The 14,685-nt window shown below is 41.0% G+C and overlaps 1 protein-coding gene across 1 annotated transcript in view; it reads right to left on the bottom strand.

Moving 5' to 3' along the window:
- Nucleotides 1-14,685, bottom strand: part of ACOT9 (acyl-CoA thioesterase 9) — a 45,875-nt gene that overhangs the window by 17,625 nt on the left and 13,565 nt on the right. Inside the window, 6 exon segments of the mRNA XM_019523926.1 lie at nucleotides 1,857-1,930; nucleotides 3,229-3,332; nucleotides 3,881-3,964; nucleotides 8,577-8,614; nucleotides 8,695-8,865; nucleotides 11,951-11,996. Of these exon segments, the coding sequence (XP_019379471.1) occupies nucleotides 1,857-1,930; nucleotides 3,229-3,332; nucleotides 3,881-3,964; nucleotides 8,577-8,614; nucleotides 8,695-8,865; nucleotides 11,951-11,996 (517 nt within the window).

Below are 14,685 nucleotides of genomic sequence, written 5' to 3' on the forward strand. Positions count from 1 at the left end.
TTGGTTGGTATATATCCTATATTGGTTGGAAAGCTATATATCCTGTTGGTGCCCTACAGAATATGGAATATCATACGTTATTGCTCAACAGACGATATAGTAATTAAAGAAGACTCCCTCGTATAATCATAATCCTGTTAAGAAGCATTAATGTAACTAAAGCCTTCATACAAGAGTTTTAAGAAAACAGGAAACCATTTATAAATGCTGCAATTCAAGCTGTGAATTTATAGTAAAGAAATTAACCTTGACTGGCAGAAAAATTCTGGGAGAAGCAGCATTCATAATCTACACTTCCCAGCCACAACCTTATCAGCAACCAAAGCTGTTTACTGTACATATATATCACTTGCCAAACAAGAAAAAGAAAGTTGACAAGAGTTCTACTCATTTGCTTATTTCTCTCCATACTTCTATTACAGTCTAATTCTAGCAACATCAAGCATTTTTTTGCAAGACAAGCTGCTCATTTATTTTAAGAATCGTCCTCCTCTGTAACTTTTGCAATTCCTTGTTTGCTGCTAACATTATGTTCAGAACATAAAAAACCCAACCACACAGACAACATGTTCTTACCATGATAACTACCCAAGTAGGTAGCTTATGTTTGGTCCCCATCTTTCCAGGGGTTTGCTGGCTGATAACTGCCTGTGAGATCTCTTTTGTTTAGAATTCACTCTCTTCATCTCTAGCATGACTGAGCCCAGTTCTACTGACTTCCCAGCCATGGCGCAGAGCCCAGCTTCTCTGTCTGATCTGAGTGGTGGAGTGGTCTTTTTCTTATTTTGCACTCTTTATACTTTGGGAAAGTAGCTGTAGGTTTGGATGGACGATTAAGTAGTTAAGGTCAATTTCTGCTGCAAAGGCATTTGGTTTCATTTTGGGCTCTCTGTGACTCAACTGCCTGTTGATACATAGAGACAGTAATACTTCCTTTGGTAGTGGGATGGTATGGCTGTAATCTTATTTAAAGACTATAAAGGTCACAAATACTACACTAGTAAGGATCTGTTTAAGACTGATATTTTATAAACTAGACAACAAACATGAAACGACTGAATTGTGTGTCAGGGCACTGATTTATTTTAAGATAAAAACTCAATTCATTTTCATCATTACATACATATTAGTTGTGTAATGTAATTATGAACAGAGAGAGTAAAACAAGGAGGAGATAGGTGTTGTGTTTTAACTCCAACAGCAGTGTTAGTGCTGTATAAACCACAAGTGAAACTGACTTTTACTTTCCCCCTAATGACCAAGCAAAATAAAACGCAGAAAAGTAGAAACAGCAAGATAAGGACATGGAGATTAGTAAATTATTCAGAAAGAATGGTACACATCAGTCCCAGTTACCAATTCATTTCAGACTAACAGATTCCTTCAAAGTATTACTAATGTTTTCCACTATGGCATTAAAAGGTGTATTTATTTTAACAAGTCATCTCTTTACAAGTTAAGCTTCAGCCCTTCTCTCCCTAAATCAGAGAGGGTGACCAACGGTTACTAATGCTTACTGTAGACTGGTGGTGGGATTTTAGCTAACTTTCCCTCCTCCCTGTTAATCAGCCTACTACCCAAATTCAAGAAACCCATTATAGTAAAGAAGCAAATGATACAAAAGCTTCCAAGAGCAAAGTATACTATTCTAATAAATATCACTGACTACTTCTACAGTGTCCTTACATTCTCCCAAAAGAGTAAACACAAATATCCCTCTTATTTCTCAACAGAACAAGCCAAGTATACCCTTTATGTATAACCAAAGTAATACAGTTACCTATGTACACAAGAGTTATTTTACAGTCACAGCAATCTAGATAAAGCACCACTGCCAACATCTACTTATTAATTACCTTTTGTTTTCTGGATCACGAGCCACCATGACAAAGGTTGCATCTAATACAGGGCTGTAAACACCATCATATTCCTAAGAGACAAGCCAAACAAGTACAGCTTTAATCTCTACAATACAGTGCTTGTTTAGCTGGCCATCCAAGTAAGTAAGCAATGCAGTTAAGCTGTTACTTGTTTACTCCCACATTATTTCACTCATTTCCAGTCCTCTTCCAAAGAGCCAAAGGCAGAGGAAGTGCACAATCTAACACTATACTTTAACCAAAATTTCAGCATACCTGGTTGGCATTGATACAAGTTACCCTGGCTGGCAGTTGCTTCCTGATTAAAATTTATCACTTACACTCCTAAAACAACCATGCAAATGCATGCACATGCACCCTCTCTCTTACACATCAACCCACATAGAAAAATGAGAGTTATCATTTACTCTAAAAACATCATGCAAAAAGCCTGTTGCCACTGCAGCCTTGTCTAACTAGTGTCAAGAAAACAGTGACATATAGAGCAGTAGATTAACCCTTGTCTTCTAAATGTTCAACAGTAGCAAAGTTAGCTTTCAAGAGACCAACTACATAAGAAAACAGTTACTGTGGTCAATAGCATAATTGAAGGAAAGAGTTTATGGAACCTTTAGTCTTGAATGATTTGCCATGTTAGTATATTGTAGTGAAAGGGGTCAAATAATTAAACATTTGTTAATAACAAGTAATGTTAGTAATAAATAAGAGATAATAAATGAATAAACAAATATCTGTTAATTTTTCACTGATTGTTTACTAATAAAAATTTTGTCCTACTGAGCTAACTAGATTTTTGTAGGCCAACTGTGCTCCTGAGTAAAAATGTCTTATTCCAAAGAACTTCACCCATTTCCAATACGTATTGAACAATTTGTCTTAATAGGCTAAGAAGTCATATTATTTAAATGTTAGAAGATATAAAGCTAAGGCATCCCATTTCAATATGAAACACTGACGTTCTATTATTTTGATGTTAAAATACAGAGAAGAAAATTCAGAAAGTGAAGAAGTGTTCACTGAGAAGCAAAGTAAGGTTTGGACACTGTCATACTCCATCATACTAACCAACCATCCAACCTCTAACAGCACTGGCTACTTCAGTGGAACATACAAAAAACACTTATAAGAAACAACTCCGGAGAGAAAAGGCAAGTATCTTCCCAGTCCTAAGCTGTTGGTAGTTGTCTAGGTCATAAAACTTAGGGGACCCCTAAAATAGTCATCTCATTCAGTTAAATTTAGGTTGCTACTCATATCACCAATAATTGCTTCAGAAATGTCCAAAGTATCTTAGAAGAAAGACAGCTTTCCAGTACAGGATAAACTAAAAAAGTTCACAAGAACTCACCTGAAGCATGTGCATCTTTACTTCCATTGATGTCTTCCCAACCCAAGAAACATTGCCAGTGAATTTGATATCACAGTCTGGGTATATGACCTTCTTGCACAAATCTGGGAGACATAAATTAGACTGTAACAGAACAGCTGAAGTTTAGTATTTTTAACTAGCGAGGGTCTCCATTCTCTGTGGTCACTTCAGACTATATAACCAATGCAAAGCATTCAGGGATAGCCAATGGAAATTCCCGCTGGTGCATGGGAATTCCCTGTTGGTAGAGGCAGCTCTCTCACTTGTTAAACCAGCCTTCTTCCCGTACTGTAGTAAGGAGGAGCAGGCAGGGGTAGTGATCCAGGGAAAGGAATGACCCAGGAGGCAAGCTAAGAAAAGAAACACTGGCCTGTCAACATGTAGACTAATGACTGACTGATGCAAAATGCAATTAAGAAGCATTTGGAACATAAAATATTCACTTTTTTGGAAAGAGAGTCATGAGAAAAAGCAAAACAGTATCTAAGAAATACCACAAAGCATTAAAAATTAGGAGGAAAATAAAGTAATACAAGTGGAGGAAAGAAATAAATCAGTTTCTACCCAAATTATATAGGAATTACTAATTACTGCACAATAATATAAGAGACCAGATCAAATGACTACTTACTAATTTTATCCACCAGGGCTGTAACTATTGATAAAGGAGATCTCTGGTGAGATTCAGGCTTGGTGTGAGTGTAACAAATGAGAACTGTGGAGAGAACAAGGGGGTTAATTATCTGTTCTCCATAATTTTAATCAAACTGAGCAGTAGAACACCCTTCACAATGTAGTCTTTGTGATGCAGAATGAAAGATACCCATTAAACTCAAATGAAGTCAGAACCAAATAAGAATTCATCCAGAAAGGGTAAAAATGACTGATCTGCTTATAATACTTTATTCAGCATAAGCCAGACCATTTTTTTAAATAATTCCCTTTGGTCATGAGTGCTTCTGTACCGCACAGGATTTTTTTTTAGTGACTATGCTGCGTGAACTTAAAATGTTCACTTTTGTGACCAAATATTTGGCTGCATTTAAAACAGGGCTCAGTCTAAAAAGAACAACAGAACAGAATGAGAAAGACCTTTCCCCTCCCTGAAAACATGATAAAAATAGGTATAATCTACACTTGTATCCTCCATGGACACCACAACTCTGAAAATTCTTAGATCTGTCATTCAACAATGGCCCAAATGTAATTTAACAAACTATCACTGCCAGCTGGCAAAAAACTAGGTGACTGTCATTCCCTCTCATAACCCATTTGCAGGGGATGCTCTAACACATTACATTTGCACACGTAATGCTTTCCACAAGTATTATCATTCATAACTGGGCATGTATTTTCTCTGGACTGAAACTATTACACTCTGGACAGAACTCAGTAAAGATGGATGTTTCAGATTTCAAATATTTTTTTGCATTCAGTATCAAGACAAAAATCCAAAGCCTTCTAAGACTTTCAGGAAAATCAAACCCACCCCAGAATAACAAACAGCCCACTAACTGGGGCAGTTCCAGAAGCTTGACAGAGTATGGTTCAGGTCTTCTCTGATTCAGACCAGAGACTTGCATCACATTTTCCCACATGTCCAGGGAAGGTTGCAACCGTCAGGTTACTGATTATAACAGGATGGTCATTTTGACCATCTGGAAAAATCTCCATCTCAAAAAAAGAAAAAAAATAAAGCTGTTTCCAATGTTCCAGAAAAAAGTTTTCATCTCATCAAGATAACGTCTTCTGTCAAAATAAATAAATAAATAAAAAATTCCCAACCAGCAATAGAACTAACAAAGAAAGGTTCCTTGGAGTCATAAGTATGAAAATTTCCCCACGCTCATATCAGCAACCCAGCACTACTTTCACCTGTAAAGAAAAAGTTAAGTAAGTAAGTAAGTAAGTAAGTATCTCAAACTCTTTAAAGACTGTCAGTGAAGAAGTCTAGACAGAAAAAGACAACAGAACATTAGTAGGCTTTCAGCGCCAGGTCTGAATGCATAACTTCTTCACCTACATCTTAGCACCATGTCTACCTCTACACTCCAGGTACCACTATGTAGCTGTTTTGCACCCTTGCCAAATGACTCATATTTGTCCACACAAGATAAATTCCATGCTTTGCAACCCTACTGCATCCTACTTTTCTTCAGTGTTGTTCCCCACCCTGTCGTTATCAGAATAGGAAAACCATGAAAATTTATGATCTTTTTAAACCCATCTGTCAAATTTTTTATACTGCGCCCTTCCCTACTCACCCTAATCACTGCCCTCTGTAATTAAAGTTTCATATTAAAACATAATTAATGCCATACTACGTCAGACTAATGGTCCATCTAGCCCAATATCCTGCCCCTCACAGTGTTAACTAGTAGATACGTTAGCAGGAGAGTACTGCCTGTGTAATCCTTCCCCATTCCTACCCTCCCTGGTTTCAACCACCATTGATTTAGAGATGCATTCTCTGAAATCTTTGACTGTTCTATTTAATAACTATCAGTGGACTTGTCCTCCATGAACTTGTCTAATCCTTTTCTGAACGTAGTTATACTATCAGCTCCTACAATTTTGTGTGGTAATGAGTTCTGCAAGTTAACTGTGCCATGTAGAAAAGGTCTCTCTCTTATTTATTTTAAACCTGCCCCATTAATTTCAATATGTGCCTCTTAGTTCATGTATTCTGAAACTGTTCCCTATTCATTTTATCCACACCCCTCATGATTTTATAGACCTCTATCATATTCTCCCCCAAGTCTTCCCCCATTTAAAATAAACTTCTAAGGAGCATTTTTCACTAACTAATAAAGCTCCTTCTACTCTTTATTTAATCCCACAGAAACAGGAATTATCAGTTCAAATGAGTCCATTCTGTCTTGTTACTGGTCACTCTTTGAAACAGTAATATCCTGGTCCTAAGAAAAGTGTAACAATTTCATAAACTGACTCAGATTACTTATTGATACAAGAAAATTCTCCTAACCTCAAACAACTGGTTGTTAATTTAAATGCTCAAGACATCACCTTGCTGAACGCAACACTCACTTGAAAGGAAGCAAAGTTGGAGTGACCTCTTTCTCACTCAGTACAATTCTATTGTTATCACGAGATAGACAGATGCCTACTACTACCCTAAAATGAAAGATTCTCTCTCCTCTAATTTTATTTCCTACCCAATAGGACTCCAGATGTTCTCCATATCTTTTTAATTTTTCTGTGTTCTTAGACTCAGCAATATCTGAAGACAACAACTATATCGATTATTTCTGCATATCAGTTTTAAAATGTGCTGCCTTTCAGCTTTGTTGGATAGGTTCACATTCTTGTATTAAGAGAAAAACTGCTTATTTTCCTTATTTCCTGCTCCTTACTCTGTGACACACTGCCTTCCTGGTTCATTTCCACCCTGGTGATCCCTCCAGTGGTCCTTTTATTCCAAATACACCCTATGCTACAACAGGCAAGGCCTGGTATAGTTTCCAACAGCTCTCCATCTTTGCAGGAACTACAAAGTTGACCCTTTCCAAAGAGTACTTTCCTTTGTAGCTTCCCATTCTTACCTAAAACAGCCCACTGTAGGATTGCATTTTGGTATTAATATTTTCCAACATATTTGTTTAGATCTGATAGAGGCAAGCAGTTGGAACCTTAAAGAGGAAAATTTACCCTCTCTTTACTCCTTGCTATACATCTTTCTCTTCCGAGAAGACTATTAGATTGTCCTATTTTCCTTTTTGGAAAGGACAACCCATCCTCAAACACAGAACAGGCACTATACTTTATCTAAGCCCTAAAGAGGCTGAGAAGCAATACTACTACACTATTATAAATTCTAATACAATAAAAGCCTTAGTCTGTCCATCTGTAATCCTCCAGGCCAACTGCGCATGTGCTGCCCTCAGGGCAGGTGGCAATTGGCTGGCCCAGAGTGTTACAGACTGACAGGAGGCGGCAGAGGCAGTTGGGGGCCAGGGACCTGGCCAGGCAGTCAGGGGTAGGATATGTCACCCTTCCTGCCACAGAGAGCAACACACTGCCTACTGTCAGGTGTGGCCATGTGGCTTGCCGCCATGGGGCGCTGCCTCATGGCGTGGCACACCACATTCGTTCCCTTCCCACTGCCTTCCACTCCCTGCCACCTGTTGTCAAGAGGTGCAGTGCACCCCCAGACCACACCCGGTAGGGAGTAGGAGGCAATGGGAAGGGAGAGTAGGGGAGTGGGCGCAGCACAGCACGGCCCTGCAGCTGCATGCTGCACCCCCATCTGCCTGCCTCTGAGAATTAACCACCTTTGCCCAGGGAGGGTGAGTGGGGTGGGAGGTGGGGCAGCGGTTGCAAACAGCTGGACAACAAGTGGGGGAGCAGCACAGGGCAATGGCTACGGCTGCCACAAACAAACTACCACCCCCTTCCTGGGAGGCAGCAGGAGGTGGGAGGGAGCACGGGGCCAGATGTGGGAGGAGCCACTGGAGGGGGACACATCCCCCCACTTTGGCTAACCTGTGCCAAGCCCCGGACAAGCAACTGGGCTCTGATTTCCCCACAACCCAACCCAGCCCAACCAATGCCCCATTCCCAGTGACTGGGCCCCAGCTGGGCCAGGTCCTGGGGCAATCAGAGCATGGCGGCTCATCCAGGGGCATGGCTCTTGGGAACCAAGGGCAGGGCCCATGGCCCCCTGGTCTGTGCATGGGGCAAGGGCAGGATACAGGGGTGGGCTGTATTCAGCCTGTGCTTCGCTGCCGCTGCTTTGACAGCAGCACGGCGCCATGCAAGTCCTGCCACTGGGCAGGCTGGGCAGAGGTACATGGTGCCACGCTGCTGTCAAAGCAGCACAGACCAGTGGGCCATGGCCCCCCTCTTGGCTCCCCTATGCCACACCCCTGATGGGTTCCAGCTGCTCCATGACCTGGCCTGGCTGGGGCCCCATTCATGGTGACTGGGGCTCTGGCCAGGCCATGGGACAATCAGAGCCCAGCAGCTTCTTCAGAGGTGTGGTGCAAGGGCGGGGAAACTGGCCTGGAGCCAAAGGGGTGGGAGGGAAGCAGGCCCAGATCCAAACTGGCGGGGGGAAAAAGAGGGGGCGGGAAAAGGACCCGGACCTGAAGTGGGGGCTGGGGGTAGACAGGCCTGGACCTGGACCCAAAGTGCGGGGGACAGACGGACACCGGATGTGGGCCTGTGTACCTGCCCGCCTGTCATTCTTGACAGGCAATTTGCTAGTACAGAATATAAACACATAATATATTACACTATTATAAAATAATTTCTTGCAAACAGCAAAACCGTAAATATGCTTTAAAGGTATGAGCATAATTACATACCTCCTAAGCTGTCGAGATCTTCAAGAATCCTTCCAAACCTATGATAAAATAATTTTACATGAGAATCGGAGTTCTATATTAATATGAAATCAAGAATTAGTATTTATAAGTATGTTACCTTACACTGTTGTGTACATTCAGATATTTCTCTCTTATTTCAGGTTGGCTCCCCAGAGGCAAAATGACCTCTAAGTAGCTGTCTTTCATTTTCTTGGGAGGCAGGTCTTCCTGCTTTTGGGCCAGTAAGGTATGCAGAGCTTTCCTTTCTTGCATGGCTTGCACATGGTCTCTGGGAAGAAAAGAAACACTACAAATTGAAGATGTCACTACACTACAGGGTGCAGCCCTACTTATGATATGCTTTACTCTAGATGAGTACAGAAAGCTAAGGGAACAGCAGCAGTCACAAAAGAGTGATTTGAGGAGAAAGACATAAGTCACAAGCACCAAAGTAAAAGTAAGTTTATAATGCAACCTTGAAACAGAATGCAAAATTTTTATTACAAAAACTGCAATAAAATAATAAAGCTATAATCTTTGTACAGAGTTTAAAGTGCACGTGTGGTGTGCGTGTGTCACCAACCCTGAATGGTGTAATGCAATTACTGAAGTCCTGCACTACCAAGAAGCATTTGATCAACCATAGTTTAACCCAGTAATTATTGTGCAACTCATATGGCTCAGGGCTACTATCACTTAGCTCATTGTATATATCAAATCTGTCCAGAATAGGTCCAGACTGTGTCTTTCAAATCAGCTTCAAGCAAAGGAACTGTGACTCCATGTCTACTTCATCTTCAACTCCATTCCCAGCAGTTTATTTTCTCCTCCACACGAATTCACCAAATCTATCCCTTCCATTTGAGGCTGAATAATAGAGTGTTAAAAAAAAAAGAATACTCATATTTTTAAGCCTGCAAGATTTCCAGTTTAATGCCAAAGGCCACAGATAGATGTGCATTTAATCTGCTTCAAATTCCAAGCACTTCCATGCTGTACAGATGGGCACCACCTCCTTGCCCCCTTCTCCCAAATCATGTTCTCAACAAGTCGATGGAACAGCATGCACCGGCAGTGCTCTCCAGCCATGGGGCACAATGGGTCCTCTGGCATCCCGGAGTCCTCTGCTCAGTCTTCTGGCATCCTTTGGTGTTCTGCCACCTCTCCCCAAAAGGGAGTGAAAGGAGAGCAGGACAGACAGTCAATGCATCCACTCTCTGGGTACTTCGGAAGACCAGAATCCAAGAGGTGTGCAAGAAATCCTCTCCAGCCCCCTTGCTAAAGAGGAGGATTCTTTGCATGCCTCTTGGTCTCTGGAGCTTACTTATGACAACCAAGAGCACAAGAGAATACTCACTAGCTCTCCACCTCACTCCGCCTCCCACCTCAGGAGCAACCAAACACTGTGGCATACCAGAGGACTGCTCAGAAAAAAGCAGGTGTTTTAGAAAAAGCTTCAAAAAGAAGCACTTCAAGAGATTGTTTCAAAACTGAGGACTATTTCATCATATTTTCCACACCCTTTAAAAAAAAAAATCCCAAAAAACAAAAAACCAAACCATTTGTAGCTCTGTTTTCTGGTGGGGGGAAGTATTATTCCTCCGTCACCAAAACAATTTTTGCAAATTTTTAAGAAAAAGTTGTAAGAATTTTTTTTAATGTTTAATCAAGGATTATAAAAAAAATTCACAGAAAATCTTGAACTTTCACTGCTTCCAAAAATTTGTGAAATATTAATTTATTTTGACCAACCTTTAATACATAGTACCAAACAGAGTAGATACAATTTCCCAGTCTAAAAGGTTTACATTCCACAGCCAGCTGAATGCACTTAGAATATATTACATAGCTAAGTGAAGATGTGAGGCTCAGATGATGCAACTCAATACTTTTTTTTGCTTTTGTTTGGACATACCTGCTTAGGGTAAGATATCAGAAAAAAAAGTTTCACAGATCATGCAAATTTTAAGAGAAGTTTGAGGTACATCAAAAGTCACAGGTACAAATGCAAAAAGTCCTTACACCCACTCTCAATGAACAATAGAAGTTCAATTATGATATGCCCACCCTATACCAGCTCCATTCAAGTCCACTGAAAAACTCCTAGTCAGTGAAGACAGGATGTCACCCAGGAAACGTAAGAATATATAGTTTCATAAACAGAAATATTTACTGTTAGGCATATGGTAATAACAATCCTCACAACCATATTTTTAGAATGCTGAAATACAAGTTGTCACCCAAATGCCAACTACAAAATCCTAGAAATAGAATTTAGCAGCTAAAAACATTCTTCCATCCTAACTGTTTTCCTGTAACAGAAATCCAAATGTCTGCATATCCCAACAATACAGCCTTAGTTGAGCTCCCATTTCTGAGCGTTCACCAGGCTTCAGTGTTTGCTGAGTGGACCCATGTGCTCTTAAGTTTCTCTTGGGCTCAGCAGGCTCCAGCACTTCCTCTTTCTTTAGTCTCTTGAATGCTGTACAGGTACAGCCGCCATCTGTTTCCCCTTCACTGAAGTAAGACTTCATGTCTCCACTGCCCTCGGCTCACAGGGCCAGTGCAGACCCCCTAGACTTACCAGTAACTTAAGCACAGCCTCTCCCCAAAAGCTCCAGTCCTGTAGGCCCTGTGGTTTTACAATTTACCTCCTTAGACCCGTGTGACAAGGGAGGCACATGACACACAGGCTGCAAACACCATTACTCTTTAGTGCCCACAAAAGGATAAAACAACTAAACAACCCCTTCATCAATCCTCCCCTCAGTGTCCTTACCATACTTGAGTGGTCTTTCATATACCAGTTCCCTAAGCTACCCACAATCCCTCCACCTCCTGTATATCTTCTCTGCCATATCAGGGAGTGTCCCTCTGTCTTTGTGCTTTATCCCTCCTTCTCCCTATAAACAGCTTTACTTTTGCTTTTTTCCCCCTTCTTCAGCTAGATGACTGATGAGACTTTTTTTTTTTTTTTTTAATATAATAACATCTAGTCCCCTTTGTCAGGTGATGCCGAGCAGCTAATCCAAACATTGTGGCATTCCTGTGATGAATGGAGGGAAAAAACCTCATCTTGAATTCAAATAGCTAACATGAAGTGTAAGTTAGATAGAAACAGCTGCTGTGCACTCCTAAACAGCAATTTCCCCCTCGCCTTTTAAAGCAGTCGAAGTGTGTTTGTCCATACCCTCAAGAACTTTAACCGCTTATTCTGAATTCAAAACCCTTCCATTTGCCTTGCTTCTCCCAGTCTTGGTGAGGCATCTTTCCCATAGCTTAATGGACAGCCTCACCAATCTCCATTACTACGAAGGTGAGTTCTCTCTAGGATATGACAAAAAAAAGAAAAATACATTTAATGTACACTGTACCTCCAGTTGGTAGAAGCTCCCACTATAGCCCTCAATCTGCTTCGCACTGAAATAAAATCAAAGCAAATCAATCTTAGTTGTGCAAGCAACCAATGTGAGGATGCCTGAGTATAAAAAGTGCAACCTTCATCAACAGGATAGATGATTAAACAAAAACATGCAACTAATACCTTTAAAGCAAAATTTTGGTAAATGTGAGATGGCTGGATTCCAAAAGGTGCAGTTTCCATCCCAAGAAATATGAAGATTAAGCAGTCATGCAAACAGACTTGAAACCAAAGTATTGGGGTTAGTAAGAGTGTCACAATAATAGGGCGAGTAATAAGATCTTTTAACCAACTGTGCAGAGCCAGGAATAACAGAAAATGCCTTTAGAAAGTGTATAATGCAAATAAAAAATTAGCTTTAAGATGGTATATGAAACAACTGAAAATGGTGACAGAGTGGGAAAGATAAGGCCATTTCAGCCTCAACACAAATAAATTGTGGATACATAATTGAACAGACTAAGAATTCACAGGACGCATACAAGAAACATACAGTAAAGCTAAGAAAAAACCGAAGAGTTGTTATGTTAATCAATCCTTTCTAAAAGTGAGCATGGAGTGTCAACATACTGACTGCAGCAGGCAAAGTCTCATATCTCTTGCTGCAGAAACTCAGCTTTCAGCAGGTAGCAAATCTATCCCAGTGCTTCTACCATTACTTGCAACAGTGTAAGGTCCTAGTACTGTTTCTGAATCGGCTTTCTTAATTTTCAGGCATCACCACAGTCTACTGGTTCTACCCTTTCTTAAGGTGGCACTGTCAAATTGATCATAAGCCTAGCCAAAACTAGCAAGTTGACTCTATCAGTTTTAATTTGATGAATATATGCTGTTTCTAAGACTCAGAAAACACCCAGCAAGAGCTCATAAAAATCAGACAGATGAAGTAAAGCAGTTCTGACAAATAGCTTTGACCTATCTGCTTTCTTCAGAAAATGGTATTTGTAAGGAAGGATTTTAAAGTGTGAGGAAATAATTAAGAACACAAAGTCAGAGACTCCTCCACTATACTGGAAGTCACTTTTTTCTTTTAATACAAGTTAAATTAGAATCTTTAGACTTAGTTAGGCCTTGCACATTCCAAAACTGAACAGTGAAATCAGAACATTCCATTTGAATTAATAACTATCAAAATATTTTAACACAAATGTTCAAAACTGATTCTGTATCAACAAACCTTAACCAAAAGAAACTGATGAAAAGTGAATTAAACTGGTTCGGTAAAATAAATCCTAACTGGTAGACCATTTTACCTAGTAGATGGTATACCACTAAAAGCAATCAAATTCCATTTGAAAATTCTGCACCGTGGTTTGAAAAAAAAAATTGTATTTATTTCTAATTTTAAAATGAGTGAGACAATAATCTAGGAAAGATATAACAAATAATTCTATGCACAGGTAGTCTCATTCACTTCTAAATGTGAAGTGAATAATTCAAAAGTCATTGTTAAAACTAACACACACAAACATTTGTAAGACGTGGTCCATAGTATTTGCATTTTAACAACTAAAAATTTAAAAGGAAAGTAAGCATAATGAATTTTACCATAACATGGGAAAAACAAATCCAGTTCAACTTACTTTTTAGAAGCAAACATTCCCTTATTTGTTTAATATATGTAGTTAGCCATGTTAGTCAAAAGTCAGTCAGAAGGCAAGGTAAATATGCACTTTTACAGATTAACTGAGAGAGCGCGTGCGTGCATGAGTGCAAGAACACACAAGCTTTTCATAAAAAAAAACTTTTCACAGCATTTGATGAAGTGAACTTGGGTTCAAAAATTCTTGTGCTCTGTATCTCGGTCAGTCTACAAAGATGCACATCTACCCTGCCTCACTTATTTAGTGAATAAACAATTACTCTACTACATTTGCATTCACTTACATCAGGTCTTCAAAATACATTAAAGATAACATTCCCTAATCTGTCATTTACTTTTCAGTTATATTATATACTCTAATACAGAGGTTATCAACAGGGGGGTACGTGTACCCCCAGGGGTACTTAGGTCACAGAGGGTATGCGTGGGTGGGCAGGGACAGAGCATGCCCTGGAGCGCGGCAGCAGCAGCCTCTCCCCCAGCAGGTTCGCCTCTTACCCGGGGAAGGGGCAAGGGGAAGGACCTCCTGGGTGTCACTGGCCCTACGCAGCACACCGCAGCACCCCCTGCCCCTACCTGTCTGAACAGCTGGGGGGGGCAGGGGTGTGGTGTATTTTGTGGCCGCCCCCAGCAGTGCAAAACTGGCCTGGCACGAAGCCCATCAGCAGCCCCTGGAGCCATGAGCAGCCATAGGAAAACAGCACAGTGTGGCACAGTATCCACCACCTGCGAACCCCGCCCCAGCACTGCACACTGTTATGCATACCCCCTGTGGAGATTGTTGCACAACTTGGCCCAGCCAAGGCACAATTCACCATGAATGGGGCTCTGGCCAGGTTGGGTCGTGGGACAATCCTCACAATGCAGGAAGGAGAGGGGCAGGGATGAATGATTCCTGCTTCCCCTGTCCCATTCCCTCCTGCACCATGGGGGGCTCAATCCTCAGCCCCACTCCCTCCCTCACTGCAGTAGGGGAGATCGAAGACCCTGCAGTGAGGGAGGGGGAGGTGCCAGGTGGTAGGACAAGCGCAGGCTCAAGGGTGCCCCATCACCCAGCCAGACCGGAGCCCCACCCACCCCAGCCC

Source organism: Gavialis gangeticus, unplaced genomic scaffold (genome assembly GCF_001723915.1).
Source record: "Gavialis gangeticus isolate Ggan-Ray unplaced genomic scaffold, GavGan_comp1, whole genome shotgun sequence".
NCBI classification, from domain to species: domain Eukaryota; kingdom Metazoa; phylum Chordata; order Crocodylia; family Gavialidae; genus Gavialis; species Gavialis gangeticus.